At 57.9% G+C, this 19,807-nt stretch overlaps 2 protein-coding genes across 5 annotated transcripts in view; one reads left to right on the forward strand and one right to left on the reverse strand.

Annotated features, from left to right (window-relative positions):
- CCDC157 (coiled-coil domain containing 157) overlaps positions 1-11,117 on the forward strand; it is a 16,596-nt gene extending 5,479 nt beyond the window's left edge. For both annotated transcript variants that reach the window (XM_033097595.1, XM_033097594.1), the window contains 10 exons: positions 194-452; positions 2,491-2,662; positions 3,422-4,064; positions 4,782-4,859; positions 5,215-5,405; positions 6,728-6,904; positions 7,078-7,246; positions 8,335-8,474; positions 9,131-9,219; positions 9,309-11,117. In XM_033097595.1, coding sequence (XP_032953486.1) covers positions 205-452; positions 2,491-2,662; positions 3,422-4,064; positions 4,782-4,859; positions 5,215-5,405; positions 6,728-6,904; positions 7,078-7,246; positions 8,335-8,474; positions 9,131-9,219; positions 9,309-9,558 — 2,157 coding nt within the window. In that variant the 5' untranslated portion in view covers positions 194-204 and the 3' untranslated portion in view covers positions 9,559-11,117. The remainder of the gene's footprint in view (positions 1-193; positions 453-2,490; positions 2,663-3,421; positions 4,065-4,781; positions 4,860-5,214; positions 5,406-6,727; positions 6,905-7,077; positions 7,247-8,334; positions 8,475-9,130; positions 9,220-9,308) is intronic.
- Positions 11,118-11,213: 96 nt separating this feature from the next.
- RNF215 (ring finger protein 215) lies at positions 11,214-18,205 on the reverse strand. Of its 3 annotated transcripts, none has more exons than XM_033097598.1 (9): positions 17,826-18,205; positions 17,434-17,577; positions 16,919-16,990; positions 16,756-16,841; positions 16,141-16,297; positions 12,637-12,756; positions 12,418-12,561; positions 12,116-12,218; positions 11,214-12,027 (listed from the first exon to the last, which is right to left on the reverse strand). In XM_033097598.1, exons 1-9 carry the CDS (start codon positions 18,111-18,113, stop codon positions 12,005-12,007), a joined length of 1,137 nt encoding a protein of 378 aa, XP_032953489.1. In that variant the 5' UTR covers positions 18,114-18,205; the 3' UTR covers positions 11,214-12,004. The 3 variants fall into 3 exon arrangements, with proteins under 3 accessions (XP_032953489.1, XP_032953488.1, XP_032953487.1); XM_033097597.1 differs by having other exon boundaries at positions 12,116-12,275; XM_033097596.1 differs by having other exon boundaries at positions 11,214-12,218.
- Positions 18,206-19,807: the final 1,602 nt, after the last annotated feature.

Below are 19,807 nucleotides of genomic sequence, written 5' to 3' on the forward strand. Positions count from 1 at the left end.
TGAGAGGGAGGCTGGCAAAGTCACCACAACCAGCTTCCAAAGGGCCTGGTGACCTGGGGCCGATAAGCAGACTTCTCCGGGGTCTCAGATGGACTTGAGCCTAGGAGCATCTGGGAAGGTAGGGGTCCTAGGAAGTTTCCTCCAGCCGCTGCCACATGGCTCTGGCTAACGGGGGTCCTCTCTGCCCACCTAGGAGCCGTGAGGATGGCTCACCTGCTGGGCAGCCCGGCCTGCATGGACAGCCTGCGCAAGGACCTCACCGACCTGCAGGGCACCATCGTAGATGTCTTTTCCCGTGCCGGACCCGTGCGCTTTCCCTCCTGGAAGTTTCCTGACCGCGTGGCCTGTGACCTGGACATGGTGGCCCTGCTAGAACGCTATGACCATGTGCCAGGTGACCCCGAGTTCACACAGCTGTCCCATGCTGTGCTGTTGGAACTTGTCATCGACAGGTAAGGGCCTTGAGGAAATCTGGTGATCTGGAGAGAGGGGCCCCCACCCCTTAGCCCAGTAGCGGCCTCGGGATCCCCCTCCAGCAGTGGTGATGACGTTGGTAAAAACTGTCACCTTTGACTGAGAGTTGTCGGGGCCAGGTCAGCTCAGGGCCCTCACAGGATCTCACCTTGTGTGTGTGCTGCGCTATCCTCTCCTCTCCTGTCCTCTCCTCTCCTCCCTCAGGGAGTTGCTGGCCACCATATTGCTCTCTGTGGCACCCCAGCTCTGACCGCTGCCTCTCCGGCTGCTGCCAGCTCCTCCTCAGGGTTTCTGTGTGTTGGAGACACCACAGCTGCTGTTCAGAGTTTCCATCCCAGGCTTTTTTTCCTGGCGTCTTGTGGGCTGTGCTGTTCCCACTGCATGTCATGGGGCCAGACACGGGATGTGTTTTTCCAGATCCTGGCCCTGCTGCGAAGAGGCCAGTGGATTCCCCCGCACTCCCACTATTTCTATGCTATCATTAATGTTGACATAGTCGTTAGCCTTCCACTCCCTGGGACCCCAACCCAGGTTCCCTGTGCTCCAAAACCTTACACACTAATGAAGTCGTGGGGACCTGACAGACAGGGACCCCAGCAGCTTGGGGATGACCTGCTTGGGGACAGAGAAGCCAGGGTAACCACTTAGAGGCCTAGAGGAGCCCTCGGTGTAAAAGCACCATTTGGAACCCGTGAAGGGCCGAACATGTAAGCACAGAATACCGCTTCCTTCCTCCTGGCTTTGCACATGCTGTGCCCTTTGCTAGGAGTGCCCTGCCCACCCCTTCCTGGTCTGGCCAAGCCCCATTCATGTGTCAAGGCCTAGTTTACCCGTCCCCCTTTCTGTGAAGCTGTTGCTGACATGTATTCCCACCCCTTGCTGGCCCCCTCTGCCCATCTGTGGCTGAGTTTGTTGGAGCCTCCCCTGGGATTCTATGTGTGTACATAACTCCTGGCAGAGACCGCTGGGTCTGAGACCTAGAGCATCCTGGGAACCCTGGAGGGCAGGGCCATGGTCACCGGCTCAGGATGTAGCATTTGGAGGAGGCACTCAGTTCATGTCAGGGATGGGATTATACACGTATGACTAAGGATGAAAGTAATGCCGCCAGCACAGCAGTCTCCCACTGTCTGAGCACACAGACTGCTCTGTCAAGGCCTTTTTCCAGGTGCTTTTCCACCCCCCCAGTGTTGCTCAGCTGTCCCCATTTACGGAGGAGGACAGTATGGCCCAGGGAGGGGCAGGACCTGGAGGTGGTTGGCACTTTTTCCCCCAGGCCCTCTCTGCCTAAGACCCAGTGGTTTTAGGATGACCCCCCCCTGCATGTGAAACAAGAGGTCACTTATCTGCCGGGGATGTTTTATAAACACAGTATTTTTTCCTTTCAAATAGCCTGGTTCCCATGCAAATGCAAACTTACCTTTTCAACACCCCATTGCCTTAGAATTAGGCCCTGACTCTCATTTGGAACTCCGCGGTTAGGATAGAGACCTAGTGAAGAGTCACTCCACGTGTCCGTTGCCACAGAAGCACCCTGCAGGAGAAGCCCCTGACTAGAATCAGGAAACTGCAGGCACCCCTGCCCTGCACACTCACCCTTAGGCTGTGGGCAAGCTCCTCCTGTCTTGGGTCTCGGCTCTGTCCTCTGTAAGGTGAAGGCTCTGAGCCACGTGACGTAAGGCAGCCACTCACCCAGCACTTTCTGAGCACTCAGGATACAATGAGGCAAGGTCAAGCCTCCCAGAGCATCCTGGTCCACTGGGGGACAGCCAGGCAGAAGTGCTGTCACCCAGGAGTCCCAGAAGAGGCCCCCAAGCTCAGCTCTGAGGGAGGGCTTCCTGGAAGAAGTGGCTCTTAGGTTGGGTTTGAAGCTGGCCTGGCAGAGCATATTCTAAGATGCTCCAAGTCCCAGATGCCTGAGCCAGTTCCCCAGAGCCAGAGGCTGCTGGTTCTAGGGCATGCGGGCACACTGGCACTGGGCTCTGCTCCAGCTGACCCTGCTGTTTCTGCCCGCAGGCTCCTGCTGCTACTTCAGAGCTGTGGGAGCTACTTGGAGAACGTCGGTTCGGAGCAGACAGTGCCCCCTGCCCAGGTTGCAGGGCCCTGCATGTCTGTGGGGCTCACAGTACGGCGCTTCTGGAATAGCCTGCTGAAGCTGGGCATGCTGTACCAGCAGGCTGCCCCTCAGGTGGGTTATCTAACCCCCATTCCCCAACTGTGATCACCCTCACACCAGTCCCCCCTCCCCCGCCCCAGCTTCCTAGCTCACCAGGTGTGCACCGCATCCATCCCCGCTCCTCAGAGGAAGGTGTCAATTCTGGAGCCTCCCAGTCAAGGCACGTGCAGCTTGGCAGTTAGCCACAGAGGCCACAGCAGGCAGGTCTGGGCTACTGGGCTCTGCTGTTTGTACTGTGGGACTTTGGAAAAATCCTACCTACTCTGAACTTCAGTGTGTTCATCTGTACAATGGGAGTAATGCCAGTCCTTACCTCTCAGGGCATTGTTAGGTAATAGTGTTAGTATGAGCACCATTTGTTATGTGTTATCCCATAATCCTCACAACCACCTAGTGGGAAGGACCGCCATCACCATGATGGGGAGCAAACTAAAACTGAGAGTGACCACAGTGACACGAGAGCAGGCAAGTCCACTAAGCAAGAGCCCAGTAACCGGCAACTGGGTCTGTCATTGTTACTTTCCCACCCATGTATGTAAGTGCATTGAGCTGGGGGGGTGGGGGTGGGACAGGGGCAGCAGAGAGGAGGCCTGGGTTTGGTAACTGGAGGCAGTGGAAAGAAAAGAGAGGGTTCGCTCTCATTGCTATGGGTGTTAGATAACATCTGAAAGTCTGAGCATCAGGGAAGGCTGTCACAGAACTCCCCAGGGAAGTGGTCACCTCCCACGCCCATCTCCCTCACTTGCTTTCCCTTTCTTTTCCTGACCACAGAAAAGGGCAGCCCAAGGGGAGAGCCCCACCTCCAAGCCCACAGCCAAGGGCGAGCCAGCCAGGAGCCCTGAAGTTCTGACTGCCAAGTTCAAGTCCCCCTCCCCACGGCCAGGCTTGGCCCAGCCCTGCCGAGAGCCGGACAGCGTCCCCATCATTGTCTCCCTGAAGTCTCGAGCCAGGACCGCTGAGAACACCAGGAGTATCCACTCCCAGACTGTGGAGACGGCCCTGGTGCCCTGTGATGCATGCACCAGCGTCCAGGGCAGCCTGCGGGAGGTGGGCAAGGTAGTCATTAGCCTGTGTCAGAGCCAGAAATTGCCCTCATCCTTGGGCCAGTTTCAGCAGCTGGTGCAGGACAGCATGGGGGTCAGGCCACTGCCCGCTGCCACTGTGGGCCACTGGGCAGCAGAGCAGAGCAAAGACCTGACACGCCTCAGTAAGCATGTGGGGGCCCTCACTCAGCTTGTCGGGCCCCTCAGGGCCCAGCTGGAGGAGGCTGATGGGCAGAAGGGTGCACTGAGGAAGAAGGTGAGCGAGCTGGAGCAGATACTGCAGCAGGAGCAGGGGGAGCGGCAGCGGCAGGCGGAGGAGACCCAGCAGCGCCTGGCCAAATGGGAGCACGACAAGCAACAGCTGCTCACAGGTCTGTGCCCCGGAAGCCGGAGCCTTAGTGCCCGGGACTCCGCGACAGCCTTAGTGTGGGCTCTCCCACAAGCAGATCCCCCGACAGGGCTGCAGTACAAGTAGTTGGTGCGGAAGAAACCTGGGCTGGGGAGTGGGCCAGGGATGCAGGGAAAGGAAGGCAGCAAAAGAGGGTACACTCATCTAGCCATCCAGCAAGTGGAGCTTAAGCCCACCGGGAACACTGGCGCCGGTGTAGAACACGTGCCTCTGTTATCACCTGAGAGGGGCGAGAGAGCCGGGGGGATTCATCCACTCATTCCTGTCAGTCGCTAAAGGTGACTCCTGGGGGAGTTCGCTCCCCTGGCACCTCCAGCCAGTAGAGTGGCCTCTTTGGCTTTGGTGAAAGCCGTTAGACAAACAGATGCAGCTACTGGCACTATATAGAAGTCAGCCAGTGCCCGCTGATGTGAGGTCGGAGGGATTTGGGCAAGTCACTGCCCTTCTGAGCCTCCCTGTCACTTCTGTGGTGGACACTGAGGCCCACAGAGGGATACAGACATGGCAGCCAGCCAGTAGGAAGCAAGTGGATGGGAACCCAGGCTTCCTGACACCTCCACCGAGTTTACCCACAAGCCCAAGTGGCCCCTCCACATGGTGATGGCTGCCACCACTGGGCAGGAAAGCCATCGGCCAGGCCCAAGGAAACCTCTGAAGGGACTTTCTCTTGGCTGCACAGAAACAAGTGACCTCAAGATGAAGGTGGCCACCCTGGAGAGGGAGCTGAAGCAACAACAGGAGACCACGCAGGCCGTGGGTGAGGAGCCCTGTCATATAGCCCCATACCACGTGCCCTGTATTCGGTGGTATGGCCAGACGAGTACCCTCTATCTCTGTGCCCTGGGCTTCGGGGGCAAAGACAAAGGGAACCACAAAGGAGGGTAAGCAGCCACATTGTTGGGTAATGACCCGAGCTGGGCTACCACCTTCTATTTTCAGAACCCACCTGAGGCGGGGTTCCAAGCCCCATTTTGTGGCTGATGACACTGAAGTCCAGAGATGTGCTGTGACACCCTCCTCCTCACCCCGTCCCATCGTGGGTCAGAGGCAGTGCAGGCTCGCCTCCAGGGCTCCCCTGCCTTATTCCTTCCCGTGCCCACTCAATCCTGCAGAGACAAAGGCCCAGCAGCTGCAGGAGGAGGCTGAGCGCAGGGCAGAGGCCGAGAGGCAGGTGCAGCAGCTAGAGGAGCAGGTGCAGCTGCTGGCAGGGCGGCTGGACGGGGCCAGCCAGCAGATCCGCTGGGCCAGCACGGAGCTGGACAAGGAGAAGGCCCGCGTTGACAGCATGGTCCGCCATCAGGAGGTGAGGCCGGGGGCCTTGCCACTGTCCTGGGCACCTGCAACATAGGCTGCAGGGAGAGATGGCTCTGGCGGGGGTGGGGATGGGGTTATCTGTGTAAGGCACCTGCTCCCCAACACACACCCAGATTTTGATTTGATTCACCTTTGTGGAGGGTCTGAGCCCTCCTCTGATCCAGGCACTGGGGGAATGGTGACCCAGGGACAGATAGGGCCAAATGAGGCCTTGTTCTGGAGGAGCTCCCCACCTGGCAAGGGCAAGCAGTTGTGCCAACCACAACTCTCCTGCCGGATGGCTAAGAGAGGCAGGGAAAATGCTGCAGGGGTCCAGGGAGGGACAGTCACATCTGCTTGTGGGAATCCATGAAGGCTTCTGGGAGGAGGTGGCCTTTGAACCGGATGCCAATGGCTGGTGATTACTCCATCAGCAAGAGGAAGGATAGAAAGAGCAGAAGGTGAGCAGGGGCCCAGGATACAGCTGTGTCCTGGGCAATGGGGCCACGCAGGAGTTCCCAATGGGGCTGAAGGAGTGAGTGACCTGTCACACCTGTCACCTAAAGAGGAGGCAGGTCTGGAGGCTATCCCGGCTGGGTGGGGGGCCACGACCCCAGGTAGAAGCCCTCAGGGTCAGGCATGGCCCAGGACGGGAAAGTCTTTCAACGCCAAGCGGGTGCTTTTCTCAGTGCCCTGCAAATAGTCACAGTCACCACACATCAGGTGGCTTCTGTGACCCAGGCACTGGGCTCAGCCTCTGCAACCCTCTCATTCTCCTCCTCGCCACTACAGTAGGAGGCAGATACTCTTGTCATCCCCATTTTATGGATAAGGAAACTGAGACTCAGTGAGATTAAGGAAATTGCCCAAGGCCACACAGCTAGCCAGAGGTGGATCCAGGACCCAGAGATGACCTGGGCTGGTTCTTTTTGCTTTGCGCTCAGTGAGTGTCAGGAGTGGTGTGTTCCAAGTGACGTGGGCGGATGGGACACTGGAGACCTAAGGAGGAGAAGAAAAGCACATTTCCTAGAATTCCTCTCCGAGTGGAGAAGTGGGAGTGAGGCTGATAGAGTCAGCCAACTGCTTTCTAAGGGGGCAGAGTCTGCAAGCTGGGGGGCCTGGACTTGACCAGGATGGGGGTTGTGTCTCTCTCCTGCCTTCTTCCCTCTGCCTCTTGCCCTCCACATGTGTATAGTACAGCCTCCCCCTACACAGACAGATGCCGCACAAAAGGGAGGGCGGGGTTACAGATACTATAGCCTCCTTAGTCACAGGTGGCTGGGCCTAGCCCCATGGGCCTCATGGCCTCCCTGCCTGCCCACCCCGGTTCAGTCCCTGCAGGCCAAACAGCGAGCCCTGCTCCAGCAGCTGGACAGCCTAGACCAGGAGCGCGAGGAGCTTCGGGGCAGCCTGGATGAGGCCGAGGCCCAGCGGGCCCACGTGGAGGAGCAGCTGCAGAGTGTGCAGAGTGAGAGGGAGCAGGGGCAGTGCCAGCTCCGGGCCCAGCAGGTAGGAGTGGGCAGTGGGAGGGTGCAAGGGAGACTTCCTTTTCACCAGAGGAGCCTCCAGCCAGCTGAGTGCCTGTGGGCCTGTTCCATGTCTGAGGAGTGGAGGGGGTGGGGTGTCCTCAGGGGAGCCAGGAGCTGTTCCTTGGGCCAGGTCTGAGCCTCTCTCCGTCCCAGGAGCTGCTGCAAAGCCTTCAGGGGGAGAAGCAAGGCCTGGAGCAGGCGACGACAGATCTGCGGTTGACCATCTCGGAGCTGGAACTAGAGCTCGTGGAGCTGAAGGAGAGGGAGCGGCTCCTGGTGACCTTCCCAGACCTGCACAGACCTGTCGAGACCCAGATCCAAAGTAAGGGCCTTGGGTTGGTACAAAGGGCATGCTGGGGCCTGGGCCAGGCAGGACACTAGCGTCTGCAACTCCCCAGCCTGCAGTGGGAGTGGTAGAGCCAGGCCAGACAGCAGTTTGGCCCCTACAGGTTCCCCACAACATGCAGGTGCTTCATATGTTACCCACTCCTCTGTGTGGATGGGGACACGGAAGCCCAGAGGAAAGGTGACTGTGCACCGTCACGTAGCTGAATCCAGACACAGGTCTGGCTGCCTCTGTAGCTCGTACTCATCACCATGTCACATGCCAGTCCTTGCTCACCTTCCCTATGTCCCCTGTCCTGGCATCTCTCCAAACCACACCATGTGGCCAGCTCTAGGGCCACAACCCCAACTATCCAGTGTCCTGGACCCCATGGCACTGGAGCGCTAGGGACCAGTCTCGACAGAGGACTGGCGGCCAAGCCACCTAGGTTCTCATCTCAGCCCTCCAGCCCTCTAAAGCACTCATCCATCCGCAGAGCCGTCGGGAAGATCCCCCGCAATGTAACTGGTCATGATAAGTCATCACTCCTGAGGGCTGACTATGTGCCAGGCACTTCTGTTGCCCTCTCAACTGCCCCGCTAGGCAGGTAGCAGCTTCTTTTTACAAACCAGGAAACAGAATCAGAGAGGGCAGGAAGGAAGCATCCATCCCCCGAGTGGTGAGAAAGAACGTCCTTGCTGTATTCCTGACTCCTACCCAAGAGTGGCAGTGGGACTGGACAACTCGCTGTCTCTCTGGCCCTCCAAAAACAGCTGGCCTTGGAAGAGAGCCACTCTCTTGCCTATTTGCTAAGTCTTCCCTGAGCTCTAGATCCCACCCAGCTCTCAAATTCTATAATGCTGCGGTCACCTTCCAGCAGGTGGGGGATTGGGAGTGGGGCAAGGCCTCAGGAGAAGGAAGATGAGATGCGAGGCCCGGTGCACGGACCCTGCCAGCTCCCCTGTGCCTGCGGGGCCACCGACCCAAAGCACTCCCCAGCTGTCATGCTTGCCCTCAGGTCTTGTCCCATTGGGCACAAGAGGCAGGCTTGGTGGGGTGAGGTGCCAAAGAGTGTGTCCTCACAGGCTCCGGCAACGTCACGGATGACATGGAGAGGCAGGTACAGGCCAACGACATCCGCATCCGGGTCCTGCAGGAGGAGAACGGGCGGCTCCAGTCGATGCTATCCAAAATTCAGGAGGTAGCCCAGCAGGGGGGCCTCAAGGTAGGCTGCCTGGCTCCCTCCCCTGAGGTGGCTGGCCCTTGGGGACTTGGGAGAGGCCCCTGACCCAGCAGAGGTCTTCAGACCCCACCCTGGGAACCTGTTGAGAGCCTGCCTCGTGGGATGTGGCTTTAGGCTGCACTGTCGTGAAACATCTTCCCCGTTAAGAAGGTGTGAAGATGGCACAGTACCTCCTAGCTCCAACCCTAGCTCTGGCCCTTCGTACTTTCATTCCCAGCGCAACCAGGAGCCTTGTCAGAAAGCAAACCTTCCCACACTTACTGCTCCTGAGGCGGCCCTGGAAGGCTTCCCAAACCCTGCCTCTTAGAAGAAGGGGCCATTGGGACAGGTTCAGGCCCTCCCGCCACCTCCCTGGCTGTGACACCCTCTCTGAACAGTGGGAAGGGGACTCCTGGGACTTTTGGAGCTTGGGGTTTTTTTGTGTGTTTTTCTTTTTTTAAAATTTTTATTGGGGAATACTGAGGAACAATGTGTTTTTCCAGGACCCATCAGCCCCAAGTCAAGTCGTTTTCAATCTAGTTGTGGAGGGCACAGCTCACTGACCCACGTGGGAATTGAACCGGCGACCGTGGTGTTATGAGCACTGCGCTCTAACCACTGAGCAAACCGGCCGCCCCTGAGCTTGGGTTTCTTTGCAGCTGATCCCGCAGGACCAGCTCTGGGCCCCTCCCGGCCAGGGAATCCAGGGAGCAGTGCCCCCAGCCCAGCCCCAGAGAGCATCCCCAGGGTAAGTGAGGCTTTGCCAGAGGCGGGGCAGACAGGGGCTGGGCTGGTTCCCTCACTTACAGGGGCTCTTGTCATCTGGTCCTCCCTCAGGCCTCTGGGTAGGCGGTACCTACCTGGCAGCAGGATGGCCAGTGCAGGCAGGACCCTGCCTGGCCAGCCCCGGGCATCCCCACCTCGGCAGCCCAGTGGCCGGCCCAACAAGTCCTCCCTAGAGGATGTGACCCACCCGACCACCTGTGCCCAGAACCCCATGCGGGCCTTGGCCAGGCTGAGGAGGAGACTGTCACCAAGCCGGGGCCAGGCCGGCCCTACACACCAGCCCCAGGAGCGGCCCATGTAGCCTGTAGTGGGGTGGGGCTGGGGGGCAGGTGGCTGGCAACCCACCCAATGTAATAAAGCCCTGGCCGTCACAGCACTGGCTGAGCCAGGGGCAGAGTCCTTCCTTCCCTGTCCTGGGCAGGGACCACTGAGTCCCCAGCCATGCAGGTTATACAGCAGCAGAGGCCTGGCACATGGTGGATCCTCCGTAAATGGAAGCTTCCTGACAGGGGCAGTGGGAGAAGAGGGCACACACCGAGGGCAGAAAGAAGCTCCTAACACCTGGGCCAGGTAAAAGGCAGCCTTTCAATCCCCATAGCAAGGGCCAAAGGGTAGCATGGACTCTGACACCCCACCAATGAAGGGCAGGGGCGGTGTAGGGGGTGTGCAGCGGAAGGAGGTCAGCTCAAGGTAGGCCCCATGAGGGTATCTAAGGCAAGAAAGGAGTCAGAGACAGGTCCTGGCTCTGGGCTTGTGGAGACAGGCAGAGGGCAGCAGCGCCGTCCCCAGCCCCAGGTCCAAAGCTGGGGCCTCCCACCCTGGCTCTGAACCTGGGGATGGGGACATTAAGGACCCAAGAAAGTCAGCTTTCCTTTCACTGAGGAACTCTTCACCTTCAGAAAATGTGAGTCACGAAGGATTTCTCTAACTCCAGGAGGTTGGGTCTCCAGGAAACCACTGAAGGCAGGGCAAGGCCTCACCCAACCAGAGGGCGGGACACCCTAGCCAGCCTTGGCTTTCCCAGGCCTGTTCCTTGGGGCCCAGGCCCTGATGCCACCTGCCACACCAGACCCCTAGCAGTCGTCTCCTCGGGAAGGTTCCAGCCTGCCCTGATTCACCTTGCCTGTGAGGGACAGCCCTAAGACCTTGCTGAGGACTTCTCAGGGTGGGCGCTCCCAGCTTCCTATGACATTTTCCCCTGGTGAGGAGGCCAGGTCGAGTGCCCCAGTTTAGGGAGAAAGGTCAGGAGGGGCCAGGTGTGCAGCTGAACCGGCACGGCCAGCGTCAGCCCAACTCTTGCTCCTGTGGAGCCGGGGGTTCCTGAGGAAGGCTGCGATGCTCTGGCCCTGCCCCTCACAGGTGACAGGCAGCCTGAGCTGGGGGCTCCTGAGGCAGGAGGCCTGGGCCCAACAGCAGGGGAAGGACCTGTCAGTGCTCAGCTCCTCTCTGCATCCAATTATTAGCTCACAGTTAGGTCAGAAGTCCAGGCCCTGTGTGGCTGGACTCCCTGCTCAGTCTTAGAAAGCTGACATCCAAGTATCTGCCAGGTTGCATTCTGTTCTGATGGCTCTGTGGAAGAACCCAGGCTCATTCTGGTTGTTGGCAGAATTCTGATTCTTGGTGCTGTAGGTTGAGGTCTGTTTCCTTGCTGGCCACGGTCAGCCAGGGGTCACTCTTAGCTCCCAGACTGTCTGCCTTCCTTGCCCCCTCCATCCTCAAGTCCTCCATCCTCAGAATGTTTCATGTGGTTTGGTTAGGTCCACTTAAATACTTTCCCTTTCAAGGTCCACTAACCTAATCATGGGAGTCAAATCCATTAGAATCACAATTCCAGTATTATACAAGGCATGTTCATGGGGTCTGGGGGAAATCTTGGGGGCCGTCATAGAATCCACTTCCCACAGGCAGTAGAGACCAAGGTGACTTGTTTTTGGAATCTTAAAACATCCACACAAATTTTACTTATGTTAAAATATATCCATGTTTATTTTAATATTAAACCTCCTCTACCCCAAATCTTTAAAAAAAAAAAAATGTTCCTGGAAGATGCATAACATTTATCCTGTGGCTTCAAGTCTCCTGGTCAGCGATCCGGAGCCCCACCGAGCACAGGACTGGATGTTTGCTAAGGCCTCTGGTCCCAGCCAGGCCCAGGAAGGGAGCCCAGCTAGACAGACAGTGGGACCCGTGGCTCCCAGTGCCCAAAGACCGAGGGCAGCAGGCCGCTGGGTTTAACATCACTGCCTGACCAAGACGTGTCCCAAAAGATGGTCAGGCCAAGGTGCCCCCGAGGCCAAACAGTTCCTCACCCGACCCACCCCCCCAATAAATAAGCACAAAACCTGGCCACTGCAGCCTCAGCCCCTGGAACGTCCTGACAAGTAGGCCAGAGAGCTCGCAGAGACCTGGGAACAGCTGCACTGCCACACACCCTCTTTCCCCAGGCCCCTGCCCATGGTCCTGGGAGCTGCCTGCGAGGAGGGCAGACACAGACACCCCACGATTGCACAGAAGGGCCCCAAAGGGGCCTGTCTTCCTCTCGTCCCAGCAGGTCCAGGTCCTGCATCCTCAGCTAGGGGTTGTCACCCCCTCCTTCCCAGTGTGGATGTGGTGGGTGGGGCACCTTGCTCCTCACCCACAGGGCTTTCTCTCCTGACCATCTGCTGTCCCATTCCAAGAGCCCAGGCCAAGGCCAGGGTGCAGGCGGGAGGGGTCCCATCACGTGTGCAGAGATCCAGCTGGGGCAGCTAATCATCTGAGTAGTGGTTCCCTGCAGGGAGGAGGAAAAAGAACAGGGAGGGAGGCATCAGGTGGGGACCAGGTGGAGCCAGCCAACGGCCCCCACCCTTGGTGCTCACCTAGGACGTTGAATTTGCATAATGGGCAGGTTTGCTGGAGCATCAGCCAGGGGTCCACACAGTCTCGGTGAAACTCATGCTTACAGGGCAGCACCCGGAGCCACTGCAGGGCAGGGGGGCAGGACGCAGGCCACAGTGGCAGGCCTCCAGGTGGGGGTGCCTGGCCCCATGTCCTCATCTGAGCTAGGGAACTAAAACCACTGCGACCTGCCCCCACTCCCCGCCATTCTGCTTTCTGTAGTGCTGGTGGGGGTGGTTCATCACAGGGCAGCCAATACCTGGCCTCTGCCCAGGGCACTTACCTGCTTGTTGCAGAAGTAGTCCAGACACACGGCACAGGTCTCAGCACCAGGCTCCGGGGGACCCTGTGCCGCTCTGCCCAGCCGGCAGCGCCGAGTCTTAAGGGATGCCAGTCTCCGCACCACACGGCGCTTGAGCAGGTCCACCTGTGGGGGGAGGACAGGGATAGTTTGGCAGGCCTTGGGGCTGAAGGCACCGGACTCCCTCGGGCTGGCTCCTACCTGGCCTCCTGGCTCCCGCTGGCTCTGTCTTGATGCCTGCCGCTGGGCTTGGACCATGAGGCCTGTGCACAGAAGCATGGCCACCAGCAGGATGGCGTTCCACAGCTGCTGCAGGGGCTTCTGGGGAGGGGAGCAGGGCGTCAGGGATGCTTGGGCCACCCCATTCTCCTCCCCCAGTAAATCTACTCTAAGGACCAGGCAGGGCAGGTCCATTGGCACGAGGCTCCCGGCTTCCTCTTCTGAAGCCTCCGTCCCAGGGGCTGCCCAGCTGTCTTCACTCCACCCTACACAGTGAGGCAGCCCACATCTGTCCCCAGCCCAGGCCTCTCCTAGGCAACCAACCCGTTGTCTTGGCACCCATGGAAGTGTCTATCTGGCAGCCTCACACACTCCCCAGCCCAGGACCCTGCCACATCCCACCCCATCCCTAACCAGTACTTCCGGTCTGCTTTGTCACCCACCCACCTCCATCCAGGCTGAGGGCGCCAGTGCCCAGACCCTGTTGCCTCGCTGTCCTAGGGTCTCATGTTCCTCCTCTCCAGCCCACTCCTCTACCGTTTTTAGGGCCCCTGCTCCAAACTCACCCACCATAGCCCCCGGTATCTCACCTCGCAGACTTTATCAGGCAGCACCCCTGCCTGACATCATTCCGTCCCCGCCTTCGGGAGAATACCCCAACTCCTCCAGCCTGCCTGCCTTCCTCTCAGCCTCCTTGTTCCTTACCCCCTCCCTCGTCTGTGCCTTCCCACACACTGTTCCCCTATTGGGAACTCTCTTCTTCCTCGCCCCTTCCCTTGGCTCATGCCTTTGGATGCCCCTTGCTCTGGAAGCTCTCCCTGACCCCGAGGGCTGGGCACGTGCTCCCCCCTTGCCTCCCTTGCTCAGCCCTCCTCACACCTACTCTAAACCTGCGTTTCCTTGCTGCTGCTCTTGCTGGTCCCACTGGAGGGAGGAAGCTCTGTCTGACGTGCTTCACTTAGTCTTTGAGAGACCCCTGGGGGGCTGCACTGACTTAACTTCCACCATATGCAGGGTGGCAGCTAGACCGTGACTACTAAACAGCTGGCTGAGGAAATGATGTGGCACTGAAAGCAAAACCCGGCCCGCTCCCAGCATAGGCACACCTCACCCACACAGGCCCGTTTCACAGGGTCCGTGGGTGTTTTATGATTAATAAACACATTCACTTAAAAGCTTTCTGCATTCCTAGTAGCTTTTTGTCATCATGTTCTTCCCCTGCTAATGCTGAGTTCAACTGCCATCATGTGAGGGGAGAGGGGCCGAGCAATTATTTGATGTTAAATGAGGCCACCACTCAGGACAAAGGTGTGTGCTGCTAGTGTCATGACACTGCTTTTGCTCAGGGCAGAGGTACTCTGGGGGCCACTACTGAGAGATGTCTGTGAGTTCCAGCTCCCCACTCCTTCCCACCCTCCCTCCGCTGGTTTCTGTGTCCCCATCATCCCTTCATTCCTGGTAGGATGGTGGCACCTGCTGCAGGAAGCTCTGCACACCCCTAAGCTCAGGTGCCTTCACTCTGCCCCAGAGGGCCATGCCCACCGCCAGCTCAGCGCTCACCCCAGCAGTGACAGTGTCTCTTTGGCCTATCTCCTCTCCAGATGGGGCTCTGTGAGCCCAGGGCTGGAGTTGCCCTGTCCTTGTGACCCCTGCCATGCTGAGCCAGCTGACACCTGGCAGGATTCAGAGTGGCCTTTACAGTGTAAGCCCTGCAGGGCAGAACCTGGAGCTCTGTGCGCTGGAGCGACCAGTGACCACTGGGTGGGCTGAGGGTGTGGCCAGCCTGGAGCTCTCCTGTAGGCCTGAGACCCAGCCTTCCCAGGCTCCGTGCATCTTGGGGACCCCCAGGTGAGGAGGGAAGGCAGGGTTGGGACTTGATCTTTCTGGTACACCGGGGCTGCTGCTCTGGATTACCAGAGGCTGAGGGGTGATGACTGGGCCCTGGGGTCAGGGCTGAGTGCTGGCCTCGGCCGTCCTTCAGACACTTCAGGTACGATGGCCACCCATACATGCACGGCCCACCCCGGCCAGCAGTATGGCTTTTCAGCTTTGCCCTCTGTACCAGCCAGACCGGCCTAAGACTGTTATTCCCGCCTCAAGGCCTGTCATGCCCTCTCCCAGCCTGCTCCTCTCCTAGTTCAAGCCTTTCTGCCCACACCTGCTCCCATCCTTTCATCTGACAGCCCCCTCACCAAATTCCTGTCCCACACAGAGGTCTGTGTGGGCTGCCCTCCAGGGGGAGAAACAGTGAAACAGGGCTCTCTTCTCTTCCAGAAAGCCCTTCCGATCCCCCAGCCTCAGTGCCTGCTCCCTCCACTGCACTGTGGTTTGTGCTGCTCACAGGACTTAGCACGTGCTGTCTGGGCTGAACTGCCAAGAGTTCCTCTTCCCTGCTTGTCTTTGAGCCTTTCGAGGGCAAAGTCCAGATCTTAAACAGCCTTTTGTACCAGCCATAGCCCTTCTATAAAGCCTCAAATGTACTACAATCTCAAAAGTTATTTGGTGACCGCTGACTTACTCAAGCACTTATGCCAATAAAGATATTCAGAGTAGTAGCAGCTGCCCATTAGTTCAGTGCCCGCCAAGAGCTTATATATATTCCTATGGCCATGTGCTGTCCCTATTCACAAATGAGGACTATAAGACCAGAAAGGTGAAGCGCCCGGCCTGAGATCATTCAGCTAAGGTTTCAGAGCCAGATTTTGAACCCAAGTCTGCCTGCAAAAAGCTGCCTCGCACAGCCCACGTCCTCCGACACTTGCTGGAGGCTGCACACCAGGAGACTGGGGCATGCCCGCCTTGCACAGAGTAGGGACTTGAGAAATGTTTGCAGACAGGACACCTTTGAACCCTCTCAATGTTGAGCACTGGGAAATCCAGAGACAAGTAAGACACAGCCCTGACCTTCAGAGACAAAGTCATGCTCTCCAACACTTACATAGTAGGACGGGCTGTCCTAAGGGCCCATGAAGGGCCTGAGAGACGGAGGCCTGGGAGCTGAGGGTATGAGGGAGGCTTTCCAAAGAAGGCAGGCAGGATGAGCTGTGAGGGCACTGGCTGGACTGGAACATATGGAGACAGAGAAAAATGGTGTCCATACTTGCAGCCAAGCATGGCTAAGGCTTAATGGCAGGAGACCAGGGCATGTGTGAAGGCCAGTAAATGGCACAGGATGGCGGAGTATAAGAAGACTAGGAAAAACAGGATAAGTGGGATAAGTGAGTGATCAGGAGAGCTGTGAAAGCCAGGTTAAGGAGTCTGAATTTTACTCTGCAGGCAATGGGGAGCCAAAGGCTTCTGAGCAAGAGAATGACATGATAACAGCAGCTCACATTCATTGCGTATTGACCCCAAGTCACTGAACACTCACAATAGCCCTGAGAGATGGAAGTGGTGGTCCTTGCCACCCAGGTAGGGAGAGGCCACAGGATTTGAGGCAAGGCATGTATGTGGTCCCACCTGAGCCTCCTCTCCCAGGGCACCCACCTGCTCCTGGGCCCGACTGCCTCCCAGGCACACCAAGTCCTGCCATCCTCCGTAGCCATCCTTGGAGAGGCCACAGGTGGTCCACAGGGTCAGCTTCCACTCGATGTTGGCTGACAGGGACTCTCCGCTGGTGATCTCAGCTGTGGCCTGGGTCCTCCTGGGAGAGAAAGGAACCAAGGAGCCAGACAGAAGGGCTCTTGGGAGAGGAGGTCCACACCCCTCCACCCCAGCCTTGTGGGAAAAGGATACCCCCAACTATCACCCTGTAACCCTTCTGCTTTGGCCCTCAGGCCTTTCCTGGCTATTGGTTTTTCCAGTTCTCATACCAGCCAGGCCAGGGAGGCCCAAAAGCTCAGGGAAGAGCCTGTCAATCAGGAATCGGGCTTCCTCATTGCTGGCACCAATCCTCTCTGCCCACAGAGCCACGTCCTTACTCCAGGCCCTGGCACATCCTTCCAGTCTCCTCACCCATTTTTCAGACCAGGAGACTATAGTCTTAAGGCTAACAGGAGAGGTTCTGGTCCCGAGACCTGGTTCTGAGCCCATGGCAGAGCCAAGGACCCACAGCACCCAGGGTCCCAGGCCCAGCCCTATGGAGCCCAAACTCCGACTCACTGTAGCAGTGCCTCCAATAGCTTGGTGACATTTGAAGAATAATGGAGGACGATCACCGGCCTGAGCAGAAGCTGGGATATGTCTAGCTGTAGGGAAAGAGAGGGTCAGCTGGCTTTGTTCCCGTTACCCAGTCTGTGTGCCCCCAAAATCTGATCAAGTTTACCTCTCGGACCACGTTGTGGTTCAAGATGAGGAGGAGCAGGGCAGAAGCTCCCAGGAAGAGCGCCCTCCGCATCTGCAGGACAGAGGCAGAAGCTAGCCCACATCCTCTGACCCATGCCCTGCTCACACACCTGTTGCCAGAGTTGTTCTTAGCTCCTGGCACCTGCAGTGAGTGTTTCCTCTGGACAGACTGGCTCTAAGCTCCTTGAGGTCAAGGACAGAAACCCTTATTCCTCCTGCCTTCCCCCGAGAGGCTTGTGGGACTCAAACAATGCTCTGCTTTCCCTGGTCCTAGCAGGGCAGGCCTGCGCACTGACCCCCAGCAGGAACTCCCCACTGGGCATTCTCACTGACCCTCACCGGCCTCCCCCATCTCTGCTTCCACACCATCATTAAACCCCACCCAAGCCCAGGAGTTTTCTGGAAGCTCCTTAAGGTCCCCCCTAATAGTCTGGCTCTAGCAAATGCCTTGAAAACCCCTCCTCCAGCCCCCTTCCCCACATACACCCCCTGCACCTGCTGGATCAGGGCCTTGGGATAGGCCTGAGGGCCACTGCCCTGGCTCTCCTGATGGAACTGGGCCGCCTGCTCCCTGCCCACATACGCCACTGCAATCCAGCCTTCCGTGGGCACCTCCTGCTCAGCATCCACGAGATCCATCTGTGGGGGCGAGGGGCCATAGGTAGAGGAAGGGGAGGAGGCGATCAGGCACACAGGGGATGCAAGGCCAGAGTTTAGGAACGAATTTGGAGCAGAGGGCATCTGGGTCTCAGGTTCTGGAAATCGGAATGCTGGGGGCCTGGGAGGAGATGCTGGACTGCCAGGGGGTGGTCCAGGTGAAGGCCGGATCTGGGTGCGGGGTCTACACTGGGGCCAGGACCAGAAACAGATGGCTCCGCAGCGCTCACCAGCAGCAGGCGGCCGCCCAGCCGGGGCGCCGGGGCGGCCTCGGGGCCAATCCTGACGCCCTCCAGGACCAGAGCGTCCTGCCGCGGTAGCCTCACGTCCACCCGCACAGCACGGGCCCCGCCCCGCCCCGCCCCTGCAACGGGCTCGCTGCCATCCGCAGCGGCCCCCGGTCCCGCCAGGCCCAGCCAAAGCGGCAGCAGGGGCAGCAGCAGCAACAGCGGCGATGGCGGCGGAGGAGGCGGCGGCGACGGCGGCGACCTCAGCGCGGGGCGAGCGGTGGGGCCCATGGTCGGACCCAGCAAACAGACGAGACAGGAACACCGGGGGTCGCGGGCGCGGGAGTAGCGGAGCGAGGGAGGCCGCGGCCGGACGGGGCGGGGCGCCGGGGGAGGGCGGGGCTGTGGCCGGACGGGGCGGGGAGCCGCGAGAGGGGTGGGCTCTTCGCGGCTCGGGCGCCCAGGCCAGGCCGCGCGCGCCCCCTGGTGGCCAAGGAGAACTCTGGCGCCGACGGCCGGGGAGGCTGGAGCGGAACCTAGATCACCGTGTAGAGGCGGGAAGTCAGAGAGGAGGTGCTCACTGCTTGCTGGGTTGTCAGAAGCGGAGACTGGGGCAGAGAGCGAGAGACATAGTTGGAAAGGACGACTTGGGGAGGCGGAGACACGATGAGGGCCACAGAAGGGTAGGAACGAGGGTTATCTGGGGGCCTGGAGGCTGGAGTGGCCTGATGGTCCCACGGTGTGGCCTGAGCCAGATTGCACCCCTCTCTTCCCTGGGCCTCAATTTCTCCCCTGGACCAAACTCCAGGAGGCAGAGAACCAGAGATTGGTGTGGGAGTCAGCTGGGGGAGATTGAGGCAAGGGTCCTGGAGTGACAGAGAGAGGGTCTGGGGATGCTTGGTTCGATGGAGCAGGCCAGACACAACTCCTCAGTGGGGCGGAGAGGCCGGGTCCTCAGGGAAGTCAATTCTCTGGGCTGTGAAGTGGGCACAATATGAGACCAGCACTGCCGAGTCCCCAACAAGTGCCTGCCAGATGCCTGCCAGAATGTGCAAGTTCCGCGAACTGTCCTCAAACTCATCCTTTCCTCCAAGGGTTGCGGCTACTGGAAGCTGGCTCAGTCTGAAAGCCTTTTAAAAATTACACCGTGATAAAAGGCCAGATGAGTCCTGACACTCATTTCCCTAATATTTTATTATGAAAAATATCAAACATACAGAAAAATTGAAAGACTTTTACAGTGAACACCCTTATAACCACCAACATTGAATTATCAATGCTCCAGAAGAATAAGATGGAAAAAATAAGACAGCCTGATATCAGCCCAAAGACAGACAAATGGGACATCAAACAGAGAAGCCAGAAACAGTCCCACACATGTAAACATGGCTATGCCCGAGGAAACAATGCAGTTGGGGGAGGGGAGGAGGAAGTATGATGGACTGTTTGATAAACTGTGCTAAGAAAATGGGTTAGCAATAAGGAAAAGGAACGAAATTGGACACCTACTGCACATCATACACAAACTATCAATTCCCTGTGGATTAAAGACCTAAATATGAAAAGTCGTACCTTAAACATTCTTAGAAAGAAACACTATCTTGATTACTTCAAGATCGGGAGAGATTTCTTAATGTGTAAAAGCAGATTATAAAAGAAAAGATTGAAAAAAATTCATCCACAATGAAACGATTGTTAATGAAAACATTGGAGTAAAGTGGCAGGGAAAGCTACAAACGGAGAGAAGGTATATGCAACCAAATGATTCATCTGCAGAATACACCAATACCTAAATATGGGCTACAAGATGCAAAGAGGCAACAAGAATGGTCAATAAATATGAAAAGATGCTCAAGCTCATCATTAACCAGTGAAATACAAATTAAAATCATTTGAGAGATTAACTGGTAAAAGTGGAAGAGTCTGATAATACCGAGTGTTGGTAGGGGGGTGGCACAATGGAATCTACACGCTGCTGATGGCTG

This window comes from Rhinolophus ferrumequinum, chromosome 25 (assembly GCF_004115265.2).
Source record: "Rhinolophus ferrumequinum isolate MPI-CBG mRhiFer1 chromosome 25, mRhiFer1_v1.p, whole genome shotgun sequence".
Classification (NCBI taxonomy): Eukaryota; Metazoa; Chordata; class Mammalia; order Chiroptera; family Rhinolophidae; genus Rhinolophus; species Rhinolophus ferrumequinum.

What these genes read in the sequence shown, in the direction of transcription:
- RNF215 (XM_033097596.1), bottom strand. Translation starts at nt 18,113, where the DNA reads ATGGGCCCCACCGCTCGCCCCGCGCTGAGGTCGCCGCCGTCGCCGCCG. An exon ending in TGGGCGGCCGCCTGCTGCTG is followed by an intron (nt 17,578 to 17,825) that starts GTGAGCGCTGCG and finishes TCGCCCCCACAG; the next exon opens with ATGGATCTCGTGGATGCTGA. An exon ending in GCAGTCGGGCCCAGGAGCAG is followed by an intron (nt 12,757 to 16,140) that starts GTGGGTGCCCTG and finishes TCCCCTCCCCAG; the next exon opens with AAGCCCCTGCAGCAGCTGTG.